This window comes from Nicotiana tabacum, chromosome 20 (genome assembly GCF_000715075.1).
Source record: "Nicotiana tabacum cultivar K326 chromosome 20, ASM71507v2, whole genome shotgun sequence".
NCBI lineage: Eukaryota > Viridiplantae > Streptophyta > Magnoliopsida > Solanales > Solanaceae > Nicotiana > Nicotiana tabacum.
Window position 1 is genome coordinate 1,598,424 of NC_134099.1, and position 18,326 is coordinate 1,616,749.

Sequence of the window (18,326 nt, forward strand, 5' to 3'; positions counted from 1 at the left end):
TTTTATAAACGGCCATTTATGCAAACCCGCCAAATTCAAATTCAAATAGAAAAAATAAACGGAGGAAAAATTAAATTACCGTTACAGAAATGGTCTACTTTGGATTAAATAATATTGCGTTAATATTAACAAATAAATTTGGTCCAAATCCAAATCCGGAAGTGGAGCGACGACGACGACGGCGCGAGACTTGCCTTCTTCTCAGCTCTTTAAGAGCTAGAAAAAGTACAATTGTATATATATACCCGTCAAAACTCCTTTTCTGCTCCAATACGGGACAATGTCCCTTTGTCAAAGAGGGAAATTAAAAAAATTTATTTTTTCTCCATTTCTCATTCACTCTATTTTTAAGTTCTAACAAGCTTAAAACCCAACAGACTACAAATTTTAAAAGTTTTATACACATATATTTAATACTAGAGTTTCAAAAGTCTTATTATTATTTTTTAACAATTAAATAGATTTACATAAATTAAGTCGGATAAAGTAATAAAGAAAAAATAAGATACTTTGGAGTCCACTTCTTTTTATTGACAAAATAATATGACAACTTCTCACTGCTTTTGAGTCACATAAGTAGTAGATTGATTTTGGCAACATTTTATTACACATATAAGTCTTAAAAAATTCATACGATTAACTTTTTAAAGTATGTGAGTGTGATATCACTATTTTCCACTACAATTAGCTTTAGTTTTAAAAATAGAATTAAGACCTGAAACTTCAACTAAATTCGTGTGTTGGAAAAGCACATATCATTCTATGATTTGCGTCCAATAATGATGACTCATTGCGCCACTTTTATTGACTTGCTTTTTCTAATTTTACTCTTATTTTAATTGTAATAACTTATTATGTATATTTATTATAATTTATATTTCTGTAAATAGTTATAACAATAACTCGGTAAAATCTTACTAATACAGTCTGGAAAGTGTAGTGTGTACGCAGACCTTACCCCTACCCGAAGTACCAGGGAGATTGTTTCCGAAAAGACTCACGAAAATAAAAAGAATTCACCATTAAAGTTATGCATATAAGAATTTGAACATTACGTTTGTAGCACGAGAACAATTCCTTTTTTTTTTTTTTTTGCAGTCGATGGCATTCAAAAATAATTAGATATTTTCAAAAGCATTTATAATTTTCTAGAAAAAAAATTACGATTATCCGTTCACGTTAAAAAAGTTAATAAGAATAAGTCATGAGAATAAAGTAAAAAATTAATCAAAAGTATGAATTGAGTCACGAGAATAAAATAAAATTTCTTAATATATGAATCCAAATTAATTAGGGCAACGAATATAATACCATAAAGTAAAAAAAAAAAAAAAAGAAAGAAAGAAGAAGAAATATGTGGTCAATTTCTAGTTCTTTCCTTTTCCTTCAGGAATAAGAATTTGGAAAAAATTAAGAACTGAAACTAAACAATAAATCACATACAATAAATTAATAAATAAAATATAATACAGATTCTCTATATCTCCATTATTCATTCATCAGTTCTCTCTCTCTCCTCCCCGCCTCGTCTCTCTCCTGTCAGCTTCAATTCTCTCTATATTATCTCATAAATTCTTTATATCTTTTGTAAATCTAACCTCAATTTTATTCTGTTATTTTTTGTTGTTAAATATTAGGGTTTCGATGGTGCGAAGAACCGGAAGCTATTAATCGAGAAAAAATCCGCGTCAATTGAGAGAATCACATAATTTTAGGGCTTCGCTTGCAAAATCAGAGGCTTTGTTGGTGGTGGTGAAGTTGTATTAGAGAGAAAAAAGAAAAAAAATCGATAAAGTTAGGGTTTTGATTTATTTTGTGTTAATTTATTGTACTTTTTGTTTGTTGTAGTGTATCGCAATTTAATGAGAATTGGTGTGAAGTGTAATACTGATAAATTTCCTTCTTTTTTTCAGTTTTGATTTTACCTTTTTTTGTTTCCCAGTTACATTCAATTGTTGTAGTGGATTATTCAGAAAAAAAAAGAGGAACACTTTGTTATTGAAGGTTAATTTTGTTATTATATGCAAAAAAGAAAAAAAGATAAAAGCTTTATTGAGTTAGTATTTTCAATTGAGTAAAAAAGAAAAGGAAAAAAAGGGAAAGTAAGTTATTTTGTGTTATTTGTGGAAAGAGGAGGCGATATGAGTAGCACTGCATATGGAGTATCTGAACCAATTTCAACTGGTGGACCCACTGAATTGGATGTTGTTAGAAACTGCGAATTGGAAAAGGTTTGTTCTTACTTTTTTAACTTGTTAAATTGTTGTAGTATATGTTTGGAAAATTTGACTTGTCAATTTTTGTTGCAAATATTGGTATGCGATGTTTAAATGGAGTAATGTGGTCAGTGTGGATTCTTATAGTTAACCCCAACTTGTTTGGGATTGAGGCGTCGTTGTTGCAGTTGTTGTTATGATTGGAATATTTTTTCCTCTCGTGTTTATAATGCTTTTCTAGATTATATGTACAGAGTAAATTAAGGAGTTCCCCAACATTGAGTTCTTGGTAAGGTTGAATTTGTATAATTCAGAGGTTAATAAATTGGGATTCTGTGTTTCTGTCCATTTGTTTGTTGAACAGATTTGTAAGTTAAAAGTTGCATTATATACTTGTTAATGATACTTGAGTAGAACACATGGATTAACTCCAAAAAGATCAAAACTGTACATACTTATAAGTAAAACAGTTATTGACCAATCGAGAAGGTAATTATGAGTGTTAATCTTTGTAAAAAGAGGTGATAATAATATATTTAAGCCAAGCACATTAAGCTATGGTTCTACCTAAATACTTGTATCGGTCGGTTATACTTGACATCAATACCCATTCAGAAGACTTATCAGCTATAACCGAGCCTAAACAAGCGTTAGTAGAAATGTTATGCATTTGCTTGCTCAATGGGATACGTATACAGTTTTGAAGTTGAACCAGACATAACCATGCTTTGCACTTATGGCACGAGAGGGTGATCTAAACCAGTCTAAGCATTTTGATTAAAATCAAGCTAAGTTTTTCTTCTCAACTATGAATTGCTCTTCTCTTAAATGATTAAATTAACACAGATTAATGTCCCAACGAATTGATGTCTGAGTCAAGAGAAAACAATGCTCGAACCTAAGTCGATATCCGAGATTCCTGATCTATATATGTGTGTGTGTGTACACACACACACTCACATATATACACACACTCGCATATACACACACATACACGCTTACACTCGCACTCAGATATACATGTGCTTGAGTGTGTGTTAGTCTGTGTGAGATAGAGAGAGACACATTGTAGTTTTTAAACCATATCTGACAAGGACTGCACCTTTTCAGTTTCTCGCAGATGCAGGTTTATATGAAAGTCATGAAGAAGCCATTAAGAGGGAAGAAGTGCTAGGGAGATTAGACCAGGTTATTCTTGTTTTGTGAATTGAGAATTCTCAGTCTACTATATCAAAGTCATTAATTACTGATTCTGGAGTAAAACAGATTGTGAAGACGTGGGTGAAAAATGTCTGTCGTGCTAAAGGCTTCAATGATGACGTGGTGCAAGAGGCAAATGCAAAAATCTTCACATTTGGGTCATATCGGCTGGGAGTATGTCTTTTTCTTGTTTACACCCTTTGTTGGATTCAACTGGTAGTAATAGTCTTGGTACTTGCATTATTGGTTCAGTTTACATGTCTGTGGCTCAGTATTGGAACAGCCTGAAATGAAGTGCTTTTTTTTTTTTTTGGGGGGGGGGGGAGGGGAGGGGGGCTACGTTGCTTGATTGGATTTTTGGGGATTACAAGTTAGCAGGTTAAATGCAGTTGCATGTATGATGAATTTGTCAAATCTAATATAGTACTTGATTGAGGAGAGGGTATTTGGTCTAACTTTTCTCCATGTTCTTGCACATCTTTAATTTTGTAACAACCTTGTGACAACCTCAATTAGCAAGAATAATTAGGTGTTGTTTCTTCTTTCCCCATCAATTCTATAGTGTTTCCTGGCCCTTGTGTTATTTATGAACCCTGCTGGTATTGATTTTGCAACTTGGTCTTTTTTCATCACTGTGATGCCTTAGTAAGTTAGTTTTTTAAATTTGGGATGTCAAGGGGAGGGATTGTTCAGTGATGCTTTATAGTATTTGGGGACCCTTTGTCCAGCAGGAGTGAGAACTGCAAGGAGAAACTTTCGATAGTACACATTTTACATTTTGGTATTGTGAATATATATGTTACTTTACAGAAGAAGTGATTTAAGTCGATAAAGGATTGAAGGAGTATTTGTATATTATGTTGCTTGGCTTCAAGGACTTTGGCTTTTTCTTGTTTGTCAGATAATTTTACCATTTCACTTATCAAGTTAACTTTTTTTGATTGTCTTTAACAGGTACATGGCCCCGGTGCTGATATAGACACTCTATGTGTAGGACCTAGACATGCGACTCGTGAAGTAGGACGACAGCTTTTTCAGTTTACATCCTTTAATCTTAGGTTTCTCGGCTGAAGATTGATGCATGAAATATTCCTCTTACATTGCAGGACTTCTTTGGTGAACTTCATAGAATGCTTGAAGAGATGCCTGAAATACAAGAACTTCATCCTGTACCTGATGCTCATGTTCCTGTTATGAAGTTCAAGTTCAATGGGGTTTCTATAGACCTTCTTTATGCAAATGTAGCACTCTGGGTTATTCCTGAGGTATGATTCTCCTGTATGTGACTGATTACACATTTTCTTTGAGATGCACCATCCTTTGAAGTCTGGAAAATCTATCTTCTGATGTGCGTTTAGCTTTGTTATATACTGCTGCAAATACTGCTGCATATCTTCTTCATAATTGGTTGAATTGGTGACCCTAACAAGGTGTTTCCCAGGGTTCCACATCTTACTTTGATGCATTTACCTTTTCATTTTCCTAATTAAATTTTAAAGTAGCCAAGGAAATGTGCGATATGCTCTAAACTTAGTTGGGATAAAGTAGGTTGTGCCACATATCCTTAAGTTGCTTCTTGCAGTTGGTATGGACAAAAGACAGAAGTGGAAGTAGGGAAATACGGAATTACAGCCTTTGCTGCATTTTGTGGATTTTGTGGAGATAGAGGATGATTTGAAAGGAGTTTGACTCCTACCGAGAAACTGAAGGCTCAATTGTTGTTGTCTTCAGCTTTTTTGGTATAGAATGTTACTTGTAAATAACATGGTTGGGTCGAAAGATTTTATTATCTTCCTTCATTTTTTATTTGGATGTAAGTAGTAGCTGGTCTTTGTAAAGGGAAAGCTACCACAGTTTTGCTGTATCTTTGAGCAGCCACTTGATGCTTATTAAAGAACAATGGATGGTTTTGAAAACTTCAACTGGTCATTTTATGAGGATATAGGTTTGGTTTAGGCTCTTAATAACAACTGAACATCTGAAAGGAGGGCCCGGTTGGGGGGTGGGGAGTGTGAATTTGTGCGTAATTACTTGCTACTTCTCCTGGCTCTTGCTTGTATATGCAACTTAGCATGCTTTTTTCTGGAATTGCATGAGGACTATTTCTGGAACTCTTGACTACTTCAAGGTATTAAAAAGAGTGTTAGATTCTTGTATACTTTTTCTAAATCTGAAATATTGAGAGGCCATTCCTAACTACTATTCAGTAACGTTAACAATTATCAGTAGTGTTCATTTATCTTCTGTCCTGTTGTGTGCTGATGACTATACTCTGTTTTCCTTGTGGTTTTAGAACCATCATAATTCTAATGTCGTCATCCTATTAATCTGAAATAACTTGTTATGCTGTTGAAATAAATTCTGTAATCTGTAAACTTCTGGATTTTACTCCTATTTGTCTCTTGCAGGATTTGGATGTTTCGCAGGAGTCCATACTACAGAATGTGGATGAGCAGACTGTTCGTAGTCTTAATGGATGCAGAGTAACGGATCAAGTTTTGCATTTAGTACCCAATATCCAGGTTGTTGCCTCACAATTATGTAAATTGCATTTGCTTTGAAACTTTATACTTAATCTTTCCCCCCTCTTTGGTCCTGCAGAGTTTCCGCACCACACTGAGATGCATGAGACTGTGGGCAAAAAAGCGTGGAGTTTACTCAAATGTAAGTGTCCAACATGACCCCTTGTACAATCTTATGTGTCCTTAAAGGTACAGTGCCTATCATCTTGGTGAAAGTGAGTCTGCCTCTCTAAAACTTGTGTCACTTCTGTTTTGACCAGGTTACTGGATTTCTTGGCGGTATTAATTGGGCATTGCTTGTTGCTCGGATTTGCCAACTTTATCCAAATGCAGTTCCTAGCATGTTGGTCTCTCGGTTTTTTAGAGTCTACAGTTTGTGGCGCTGGCCAAACCCAGTTTTGCTGTGTCCAATAAATGAAGGATCTCTTGGGCTTGCTTATTGGGATCCTCGGAGAAATTTCAAAGATAGGCAGCATCTAATGCCGATAATAACTCCAGCATACCCCTGCATGAATTCTAGCTACAATGTGTCAACGAGTACCTTGCGTGTTATGACAGAAGAATTTCAGAGAGGGAATGAACTTTGTGAGGTATTTATGCGTGCTCAGTTTTTGTGGGGTTTTCTATTGTACTGAATGCAATCAATGTGATCTGCCGGTTTTTTCTTCCTATTGGTTCTCCTATTGAGTTAATTTACCCCATTTAATTTCTATTATCTTAATACAGATAAAAACCAAAACTAAGATTTTGAATGTTGCTCAAGCATGTTTATTCAACTGAGTGGCATTCCATGTGGTGGGAGTACCATCTTTCCTTTAGTAGAATCATTTTGCTCAACTGTCTTCATCACTGGATAAATCACATGCTGCTTACTTTAGTTTCAGTGTTCCGTGTTTTCACAGCTTAATGCATGTCATAATTGCTGGCTTTTGATAGAGTCAGATTGAAGTAGCCTGCATCCATGTAGCTCCATATGATCCTGAATTTTCCTTAATGGCTATATTTATCTTATGTCTCTTTCATCTCTTTCTTACAACTAGATGCAACAAGGGAGGCATAAATTAGAGCTTTGTAAGCTCATCAATCTCTCTCACACTCTTATTTAATATGCAAGAGACCTTTTTTAAACATACAAAGCAGGCATAAATATACCAGATTTATGTCTAGGGAATGCTGCAGCTTAACCGTAACACCTGAGGATAGTAGCAATTACAATTAACTTGGTGATTAAAATTGATACTAATAAGCCTTCCGAGAACTTAATCTCAGCTATTGAGACAAAAATATTGGGCTTGTTTAGCCCTAATGTTTTAGTCCTGATTCATTGGTGACTTTAAGCATTCAACTGTAGTCTCTAGTGCATGGTGCAATCTAGGAAGGAAGACATTTTCACCATAAGAAATTGTTTCTTCCTAGATTGCACCGTATTTATCAGATTTCTAGGGATCACTTACCTCCAGAAGTTTTTAAACTGCCCTTCCTATACATATATGTAAGATAAGACCTTGGGTCTTATTGAAGGCTAAAAACTCCGCTGTCAACAAAAGATTACTTCATTGTCGGTTTTTCACCGAATTTCATTCAATTTTTTGCTCATAAAATTGATGTTGCTTCTTCCGTAATTTAGGCTCCTGCTTAACTTCGTAAACCCCCCACCCCCCACCCACCCCAGCCCCAACCCAAAATAACTGCAGCGAGTGAGAGAGCAAGTAAGAGGGTGTGTGGACCATGCTCATATCAAGTCTGCGTCCCCAAGGAAATTTTAATTGCTAAATTACGATTTCTGTAGGATAGAAGGCTAGGTAATTTATTTGTCTTTGTGTGTAGTTGCTCTTAAATGTTTGTTTTGGCGGTTCAAGCATGCGTATATAGTGAATTTGGTGCTCATGGTGAAGATACTTGGTTCTCTCCCTAATTTCTTTTTAGACTTCTTCATTTAGTTTTTGCGGCACCAATGCTCCACAGTCATGACTTCTATTCTAATCCTATTGCTGTTATCTACCAGTTTGTTATTCCTATTTTATTAGTTGAAGTCTTCTTTCCCTGACTCATTTTTGTGTGCATAGGCAATAGAAGCTAACAAAGCTAGCTGGGAAAGTCTTTGTGAGCCTTTCGCTTTTTTTGAAGCCTATAGAAACTATTTGCGGATAGACATAGCTGCAGAAAGTGAGGATGACATGAGGAAATGGAAAGGATGGGTTGAATCCAGGATACGCCTGCTCACTCTAAAGGTGATGTTTCTTTTCTTCTGCTTCACATTTTGATGACTTCGTCTCTATTGCTTCGCCAAAGGCACTGAATTAATGAAGTTTCCATGCTGTATTCATCCAGATTGAGAGAGACACTGCTGGTGTACTTCAATGCCATCCACATCCGGGTGAATTTTCAGATAAATCTAAGCCGTTTCACCATTCTTATTTTATGGGATTACGTAGAAAACAAGGTACAAATCCTCAACAAGGTGAACAATTTGATATAAGGTTGACAGTTGAGGATTTTAAGCGAGATGTATATGCATATTCTTTTTGGACATCTAGCATGTGGATTCATGTGTGTCATGTCAGACGAAAAGACCTTCCTAACTTTGTCTTCCCTGGAGGAGTGCGTCCTGCTCAGCCTGCAAGAAGTGAAAGTCGTTCAGTTTCAAAATCACTTGGTTCTGCTAAGGCAACATCTGTAGATGCTGCTTTTAGCAGAAAGAGAAAGCACGATGAAGTTAATACAGGTTTTACCTCAAAAGAGTCTTGCCTGGCCATGAGTAGCAGTGATGCCAGCTCACCAGGTGAGACTAGAGAGTTGAAGCGATTTGAAGCTGATATTGGTGATACCTTGAATAGTGGTGGGCTTGTTGATAACCAAATTGATGTTTCTGTCAAAAGCACATTGCCTGTGCCTTCATCAGGTGCAGCTGTAACAGAGACAATAGCAGTCAAGCAATCCGCAGAACCGACTGTGGGCCATCAAAGTGGATCTCATGGTTTTGAAGCTCCTGGGGATGAACTGGAAGTGACAAATGGAGTCAAGCATTTTGATGGGGCTAATGAACTGCAGATGGAGCCCCCAACAGCAGAGGAAATGGTTGAGGCAACAACATCAGAGGAAAAGGACAGAATTGGCGGTTCTAGCCATAAGGTCCTACAAAGCGAGGGCTTGGAAGAACTTGAGGTTGTCTTCAAACTTCATACACTTATTTTCTTTAATGCAGAATATATCGAATGTCTATTGAGATCCTGATTTTGTGCACCCTCAGTCTGTCCATCTGCAGTTGCATCATACAAATCTCCTTAATCTTTTTCTTCTTTTCAGCTTTTTGCGGTCGAGACTATTTTTTGGATAGATAATATATGATACCGAGACTAACATAGTGGACCTGTGGAATTTTACAAAACAGTTGATTAAACTAGTTAATTGTGCTTTTCTTTGATGTCTTTGGTGTGCGTCTTGTCCCGTAATTGAAGGTTCTAACACAAACTGCCATGTTAGGGAAAACATCTGATTCATATTGGCCCTAAATTATGAGTAGTCTTGTTGGAGTTCATTTAAAATATGGCAGCATTCTGTTGTTAGTTACTTGTTGCAACAAAAAAGTGAACCAGACTTTATGTGGAGCATGGAATATACCAGAAGGCCACTTTCCTTATTTGTTTTTCCAGATCGTTCCCTTTTTTTAGCTCCAAGGTCTTTGTAAAATTTGGTGCTTGTTGCGGTCAGATGTTTAATTGTTGATCAGAGGAATAGGAGTGAGCTTAACCCAGTCTTCAGAATTGGGATAAAAAGTGCAATTTTGCAAGATGCTGTGATAATTTGATAGTCCACTGACTCGTTCATTTTTTTTTTTTTGGTGAGTCCATTGTATCATCGCCCTTATGTCAGAGAAATATAGCGAATAAGAATGGCCATTTTAAGAATCTTACCAAAATATGTTTTGCATTGCTTTCTGTTCAAATCTTCCTTTGGACTTCCCTGAGAAAACTTTGTTAGTGTCACCTGCAATATGTGTACATTTTGTTGCTAGTTGTACTCTGAATTTTGTAATTTGGTAGTTTCTAAGGCACGTAATGTTGCATGTTGGTGTGGCCGGAAACATCAGACAAATTCTAATCTTTTTGCTTCTTTCCCCTTGCCCCTGAAAGCCGCTTGAGCTAGCTGCACCATCCTCCAGCATTGCATCTGATGCATTTGTGGTTCCTCAGAAGCCTCTCATTAGGTATTGTATCTACCCTGCCAAATTGAACGAGTGAACTTTTCTAGAGGCGCTTTTTGATCGGTGATATATGCACTTCTTGCAGGTTTAATTTTACTTCTTTGCGGAAAACAACTGAGAGCACATGACGAAATGTGCGCTGACCACATGCTGGAGATCGAAAGTATATCGAAATTGTTTTTACTGAAAGCATCAGAGATGATATTTTTAATGAAGACGACGCGGGAGAAGAAAATGGAATAAAGACAAAAAACAGAGCTAAATTCCATTTTTGGCTGGAGAGGTGCGAGTATATCTTGCAATTCTGAGGCTGAGCCATGATTTCTAAAGCAAAAAAAAAGAGGAAAGGAAAAAAGAAAAAAGAACTGAATCCAATTTTGACTGAAATTGGTATTTCTTGTAAATTATCAGTCGTCTGGAGACTCATCCTCAAGTGCCTTTTGGGTGCTGATTGTAAATTATATGGATAATATCTAAATAATGTGTACTTGAATACTATGTTTTGTGTATTTAAGTTTGGAAAATTCAAAGTAAAATAGTTGTCTGCGCGGTTTAATATGTGAATTTGCTAGTTCTACAATTCTACACATTGTTTGGTGAGTCCCAAATATGTACTTTTGTCTAAATACTCGAGTAATGTGTTGTTTACGTGAATATTTCATTTATATGAAAATCAGTCTATAAATGGATATACATGCATCCATTATAAATTTAAAGCTCGAACTCGAAATCTCTTATCGAACATAAAGGAATTCTTTGGAGGTTATTTTGCGGTTCATTGTGCGAATGCATAATCATTTCGTGGGCCGCACTTTTATCGCAGAATCAACATGGGAAAATTTCGCACTTCTATCGCAGAACCAGCATGAGAAAATTTCGGAGGGTGAACTCGAAATCTCTTATCGAACTAAAGGAATTCTCTCGATTCCATTACAACCCTTGATTGTGATCTATGGAAGATGGCTGTTGTCTTCAGTCTCTCTTTCTAGTTTTAAATGTAGTAACAGGTCGCTATGTATGCGATAAGGAGTTTCGCTACCTTAAGACAGTTAAAGTTACTACCGTCATTTATTGGGACTTTCATTCAAAATTTATAACACTTCTCCTTCCGATCTTCCAGTACTGGTCAGGTGTCAAACTTTATGCCTAGTTCAGGTAGGTAAAGTTTAGGTGTTTGAGTTCAATGGACCTGTCAATTTGTATTTGGTATTTATACAGTTTCGTACCCTTGACTTATTGATTACTCATCTTTAAGTTTTTGTCCTGAGCAGAATGCAAACAAATTTGTTATAATGCAAACAAACTTGTAGTAATAATCAATCAATTTTCCAATGTTGAAGTTTCTCATTTTTCCTCTCAATTTCTTTCAACTTAGGAATCGTTTGAACATAAAATAATTCCAAATGTCGCACTTTGAAAGTGATGTGGACCAAATATTCTGGAATTTTTCCGATACCTATATTGGAGACCGATTAAATTCAAATTCGCGTCGGAAAAATTCATATTGAAAGTAAAACGCTCCATAACAAAGGCGATTTCATACCCCGATTTCGAATCCGAGGATCAATAAGGAGTTGTATCACAATGCAGTTCTATGTGATAACAATGACTGATATATTTTTTGTTTCTATTTGATTTAACACTTTTACTCATATAATTGAAAGTGATTGATATTTTGGTAGAGGATATTCCACAAGCTTTTTCAATGACAAATTTTATTAATATACTTATTATTAATAAGTATATTAATAATAAGTTTGGAGACATGCTCTTGAGTCTAAAGTTTTCAAGTTGAGCAGGACGAAGACGGAATACTCGAGTGCAAATTTGGAGTTGAGCCGTTGAAGTGAGGTTTGACTCTCAAGTCATTCCCAAGAGGGGTAGTTTCAAGTACCTTGGATCGGTTATTCAGGGGATCGGGGAGATTGACGAGGATGTCACACACCGTATAGGGGTGGGGTGGATGAAGTGGAGGTTAGCGTCGGGAGTCTTGTGTGACAAGAAAGTGCCACCGTTATTAAAAGGTAAGTTTTATAGAGCAGTGGTTAGGCCTGCCATGTTATATGGAAATGAATGTTGGCCAGTAAAGAACTCACAATCCAGAAGATGAAAGTAGTAGAGATGAGGATGTTGAGGTGGATGTGCGGGCATACTAGGATGGATAAGATTAGGAATGAAGATATTCGAGAGAAGGCGGGCGTGGCCTCCATGGAGGACAAGATGCGGGAAGTAAGACTCAGATGGTTCGGGCACATTCAAAGGAGGAGCACTGATGCACCGGTGAGGAGGTGTGAGCGACTGGCTGTAGTGGGCACGCGGAGAGGTAGAGGGCGACCTAAGAAGTATTGGGGAGAGATGATCAGACAGGACATAGCGCGACTTAGGATTACTGAGGACATGACCCTTGATAGGAAATTATGGAGGTCGAGCATTAAGGTTGTAGGTTAGGGGAAACTTGTGAATATTTCTACAGCACAATAGAGTGAGACTAGCCAATTAGGAGTTAGACTAAGAATGTAATTGGTCGTCTATTGATGCAGGGCTTTACCTGCTAGTTTTACTATACCAGCCATCTATTTCGTATTTCGTATTCTGTATTTCATATCTCTTATATTGCTGTTATTTTATTATGCATTTTTATGGTACTAATATATCAGCTCCTGTTGCTTTTTTTTGAGCCTAGGGTCTCCTGGAAACAGCCTCTCTACCCTTCGGGGTAGGGGTAAGGTTTGCGTACATATTACCCTCTCCAGACCCCACTTGTGGGATTATACTGGGTCGTTGTTGTTGTTGTTGTTGTTGTTGTTGTTGTATTAATATACTTATTCTTTGAGTTATCTTCTTAATGGTGTGTTGTGATTATCCTCTTATATTGTTCTTAACTTTTATTTATTTATTCTTAATTTTCTACAATTATTGAGTCTTCCAAAGCTTGAACAGTGAATTTTGTGATTACTTTTGTTGTTTCATGTGCTTCAGCAAGAAAAAAATAAGTAAAAAATAGTTATGCCTACCCATCACTGTCATCTCCTAGTAAGTATTAAATAAAGTCAAATTGCCATTATGTTGTGATTATAAGAAAATTAACCTTAATCACAGCACAATTTGTGGATCATTATACAAGTGTATGCCAGTTATCTTTTGCTTTTAAAATCTAAGTTACATACACTGCCAATTTATGATTTTTGTACTATCCTTAAATTTTAACTCATTAATATTACTCCATCCGTCCAGTTTATGTGAATCTATTTCCTTTTTGGTCCGTTCCAAAAATAATGACCCCTTTCTAAATTTGGAAACAATTTAGTTTAAACTTCCAATTCTGCCCTTAATGAGAAGTTTTTATAACCACACAAATACTCTAGACTCTTTTTTGACTTATTTATGACCACAAATTCCAAAAGTCCTCATTTTTTCTTAAATTTCGTATCCAATCAAACAGGTTCACATAAATTGAAACGGATGTCTGATAGCATAAAGTTATTATTTTTATCAAATAATACCTAATACGTAATCTGATCATATAAATAATTCTTATGCAATCAATGCATATAACTTGCATTGTAATTGGTCGTTTGGTACGAGGAAGAAGGAATAAGTAATCTCGTGGTTAAATTTTAGATGAGTTTATTCCACTTTTGGTTGGGATAACATCGCGGTATAACTAGTTCCTGAATTAGTTATCCTGGAATATAGTATTTTTTTATTCACATGAGAGGATGGTCCTGGAATAACTTATTTCCCATTCAAACGACCTACTTAATAATAATAATAGTTCAAAATAGCGAGAGAAGTAAAATTGCAATCATCTTCTAAATTAATTATTTATTGGCCTAATCATCAAGTGTGGAATGATTTACCTAGAGAATAAATTGCAATCATCTTCTATATCACTAACATTGTCATTGTCACTGTCATTTTCATTATCACCTCTAATTGAATTCTATCAGAATTAGTGCCAATAACCTTTACAGGTTCTAATTTGACAATTGAAATTATCAAATCAAATTCTGATTATTCAAAAGGTTAAGTGGAACAGAAAGTGATTAGCTATCCATTTACAATTATTAAAATATAATATTAAAGTGTCTTTGCTGGCAAATTTTCAAACAAATTCTAAGAACATTCTTGAACATTCAAGATTGGTATAGGCTTTTCCCTCCCTAACTGCTAAATATCATCGAATTTAAGTTTTGTGCACTAATATTATGATAAAAATGAACTGTATAGCCGTTGTAAAAATAATAGCCGAAAAATATAAAATTTGTATATTTTTTTTGGTATATATATACATTATGTATGTTATATACAAAAGTTATACAAATTTTATACACTTTTCGGCTACCAAATATAAATAGTTCTGGCGCGGGCTAAAAGTGATTATGCCCCAATATTATATAGAACTTTTACAATATCAATTATTTTAAAACAACATTTATTTCATTGTCTTGATATGATAATTTAAAAGATAAAATTAACTTGTTATAATCGATTAAATTGTAATTATACCATAATAATTCTTTACACTGGTAAAGTTGCTTCCATGTGACCAAGAAATCACTAGTTCGAGCCGTGGAAACAATCTCTTGTAGAAATGTAAGGTAAGACTGCATACAATAAATTCTTGTGGTCCGGCCTTTTTTCAAACCTCGCGAATAGCGAGAGCTTAGTGCACTAAATTGTCTTTTATTAAGTGGAATCTCATGATTATCAAAATTTGCAATTTAAAATTCATTGATCTTTTGCTTAATTACTTTGACTTCTTTCCTTACCTGTTTAGGAGTTTCTAGAGATAATGGTTGTTGAATCTGATATTTTTTTGCTGTCCTTATGCCTAACTTTGAACAACCATATATAGCATGTTAGAACTAGGTACTAGACTTACTATAAAAAAGGTCAACTTGTTTAAGACCACTTTAATATAGTTGGTTCTGAAGTAAATACATTAATTAATCACTAAAGAATGCAGTGGCATGAATAAGATTTTTCCATCCTTATCTAGAGATCTCGAGTTCGAGATTTATAAATAAAAAAAATCCAGTAAAGAACACTTTCCCTTTTATAAATCTTATGCGCCACGACTCTAACCCGTTTGTCCATAGAATTTTTTTCGTTTTTCCCGAAATTTTTTTCTTGCAAAAATGTGTTGTCCATGAAAATTTGTAAGTTTTTGAAGATTTTTCGCAAACGAATTCAAGATTTTCGAAAAAAACTTTTTCCCCGCTCACGAAACTGTAATTTTTTAAAAGTAAAATCCATATCCAAACATTATTTCAAATTCCAAATACTATTTTTAATTTAACCCCAAATATTTTTTTTATTCGAGAATCACAATTTTTATGTACAAACTCCTACTGAATTAATCGGATCGAATGTTAATAAAAAACATAGTGTGAGAAACGAAAAAAAACTCAGAAAGAATCTAGGCCTAGACATAACACAATACCTGGTGCTGACAACATGTGACCGAGCAAACCAATTGACTGGATGAATTAACATGTGATATCATAATATATTGAATGCGGAAGATAATCTAACACATGCTGATATAATGAAAGTATGAATGATATAAATCAAGTGCGGAAATATTAACATAAGTCTGAAACATATCTGTAGCTAACATTGCTTAACATGAAAAGCATGTAATTTTATCTAACTGTTGCTTTAGTCTAAGGAGCCTTTAATGAAGTATTGAAAATACTAACTGTCTGAAAATACGGAAGATTGTAAGGTAATGATAATGCCCCGAACGAACTGTGGATCACCAAATAGCTGGTACGAGAATCCTAGCGCTCTGAATCGTCAATCTGTAAATCATAGTTGCGTCGTGAGATGCAGACCGCGGGCGAAAGCAACGTCAGTACATTTGAATTGCACTGGTATGTAAAGCAACTAAACAAAAGAACTATAAATGTTGAAACTGAAATTAAACTGAGAACTGATACTGGTAACTGATAATTGATTGTTGAACTGATAACTGATAACTGATAAACAAACTGAACAAAGGAAGTAAGGATATGAATACTCCTTCTTCTAAATGATGAACCACCTATTTATTTGAAGAAATAAACTGCGGTCTCAGGCCCAATATATATGTGCACAAACTGCGGCGTCGAGCCTAAGCATATATATACATAACTGCGGCCTCATGCCTAAACATGCATAAAGCATAAATTGCGGCCTCAGGCCGAAGATGCATAAATCATTAACTGCAGCCTCATGCCCAAATATGCATAAACCATTAACTGCAGCCTCAGGCCATACAGGGGTTCAACATTCGAGGATTTAAAATCAGGAACTGAGAATCATACTGCAACACATGATACTAAAATACCGATCATATTGAGTTATATGATACTGGAATGCTAAATAGAACTAGACTAAGACATGTATTCATGAACTGATTATGAAAACTGAAACTTCAACTATTTATGACATGCTGAGTAATCTAGACTGAGACTCATGGTCATCAAACCCAAGTCTATATTGGTTACACACTGATTTCACAACGTTCAGAATGAAAGTCATGAACGAGTTACGAAGCTAGAGGATAGAAGTTCTGCAATTATTCAAAGAACTATGCTTAACTATATTTCTGAGGCAATTAGTAATGTCGTAAAAGAAACATAATGTAGGGAGAATCATTAATATTCCCAAACATAGAGAGTTAACATCACATAACTTCCCGCTCTTAAGTGTAATACAACATTCGCCAACCCTTTCAATTTTAATCTATATCAATACAAGTCAAAGGGATTCCATATTAGCAATAATATTCATTTTTTGTTACTTAGGTATTTTATCAAACACCTTATGGGCGTAAAGCCTTATAGCCCTCATTAATGGCATTTCTACACCCAACAAACCATTCTCTAGCTCCTAGATAAATTTTAAAATCTCAAATTTCTTATAATCAATATCATTCTTCTTTACCTATAAGATAAACAACACCCTTTTCCAATAATCAAGAATCAACAACCCAAACATATAATTGTTCATGCTTTTCTATCAAACCCACCAACTCATATCTCATGAACATAGAGTATAATAATTAATCCAATTGTATAATCAATTAGCGGGCAAAGACATTACCCTTTTGAAGTTCAATCCTCTTGAATTCTTGTTCTTTGGGTTTCTTTTCTCAACCATGATATACAAATCGAATATTTAATGATTTGGAGGATTTACCATGTTAATAAGGTGTTGAGAATTGAAATTAACTTAGAATCACCATTAGAACTTACCTTGGATAGTGGAGGGACCTTTGAGGAGTTAGGTTCTTGAGAGCTTCCCTTTCTAGAGCAAGTTTTTGTGTTTTGGGGTGTGGGGGACGAAGTAGGGCTTTTAAAATGACCCCCCTAGGTGCGCTCTCGCATAGCTGAAGGCCCAATCGCGTACCTGGACGCGCAACAAGGGTAAAAATAGCACTGGCTAGCCAGTTTTTGGGCTGGTAATTAAAAAATAGTCAGCATTTGCAAAGTTATTGAAAAATAGCCACTATTTTGCTGTAACTCGAAAAAGTCCAACATAATATACTGGAGATTGGTGTACATGTGTATGAACTTCCAGGATATTATGCTGGAACTCCAACACACAACAAGTTCCAACATAATATACTGGAGATTGAAGTACCTGTGTATGAACTTCCAGCATATTATGCTGGACTGGTATATTATGCTGGAACTCCAGTATATTATGCTGGAATATTTTTCGGATTTTGAACAGTGTTTTCGTTCAGATTTATCTTTACATGAAAAGTGGCTAAATTTTGATTCCTTTGAAAGCTATTTTACAATTATCACTTGTAAATCTGGCTATTTTTGAATTTGACCCACAACAGGGTTATAGCACTGCCACAAGCGCGGTCGCCCACGTGACCATCTGGGCGTGCATACTGCGCATTGTCCAGTAAAATGCACATAACTTTTTGCTCAGAAATTCGCTCGGGCTTCACAGTAGATCGTTGGAAATCTATTTTAAAGAGATACAACTTTCATGTTTTACGTTTTCCCAAATTCTCAACGGATTTTCATGAAATCCCTCTAGAAGACAGACCTGACATAAACTTAGTCGATTTTATTGAATCTTATGCACCTCACTCTCCGTCTTGATTCCAAAACAACTATTTTCACTCATACTCATCCGGATAGGACTTTATATGTCTAAGTTGTCATATTAATATCG

The 18,326-nt window shown here is 35.4% G+C and overlaps 1 protein-coding gene across 2 annotated transcripts; it reads left to right on the top strand.

The window, feature by feature from the left end:
- The first annotated feature begins 1,397 nt into the window (after nucleotides 1-1,397).
- On the top strand, nucleotides 1,398-10,698 carry LOC107792847 (nuclear poly(A) polymerase 1). 2 transcript variants are annotated; one of them, XM_016615096.2, is made up of 13 exons: nucleotides 1,398-1,538; nucleotides 1,638-2,231; nucleotides 3,327-3,404; nucleotides 3,483-3,590; nucleotides 4,371-4,433; nucleotides 4,523-4,681; nucleotides 5,825-5,938; nucleotides 6,018-6,080; nucleotides 6,199-6,528; nucleotides 8,005-8,169; nucleotides 8,270-9,103; nucleotides 10,072-10,145; nucleotides 10,228-10,698. In XM_016615096.2, exons 2-13 carry the CDS (start codon nucleotides 2,142-2,144, stop codon nucleotides 10,268-10,270), a joined length of 2,121 nt encoding a protein of 706 aa, XP_016470582.1. In that variant the 5' UTR covers nucleotides 1,398-1,538; nucleotides 1,638-2,141; the 3' UTR covers nucleotides 10,271-10,698. The 2 variants fall into 2 exon arrangements, with proteins under 2 accessions (XP_016470582.1, XP_075097392.1); XM_075241291.1 differs by having other exon boundaries at nucleotides 1,488-2,231.
- The last annotated feature ends 7,628 nt before the right edge of the window (nucleotides 10,699-18,326 follow it).

What these genes read in the sequence shown, in the direction of transcription:
- LOC107792847 (XM_016615096.2), top strand. Translation starts at nt 2,142, where the DNA reads ATGAGTAGCACTGCATATGGAGTATCTGAACCAATTTCAACTGGTGGA. An exon ending in TGCTAGGGAGATTAGACCAG is followed by an intron (nt 3,405 to 3,482) that starts GTTATTCTTGTT and finishes GGAGTAAAACAG; the next exon opens with ATTGTGAAGACGTGGGTGAA. An exon ending in CCTCAGAAGCCTCTCATTAG is followed by an intron (nt 10,146 to 10,227) that starts GTATTGTATCTA and finishes CACTTCTTGCAG; the next exon opens with GTTTAATTTTACTTCTTTGC.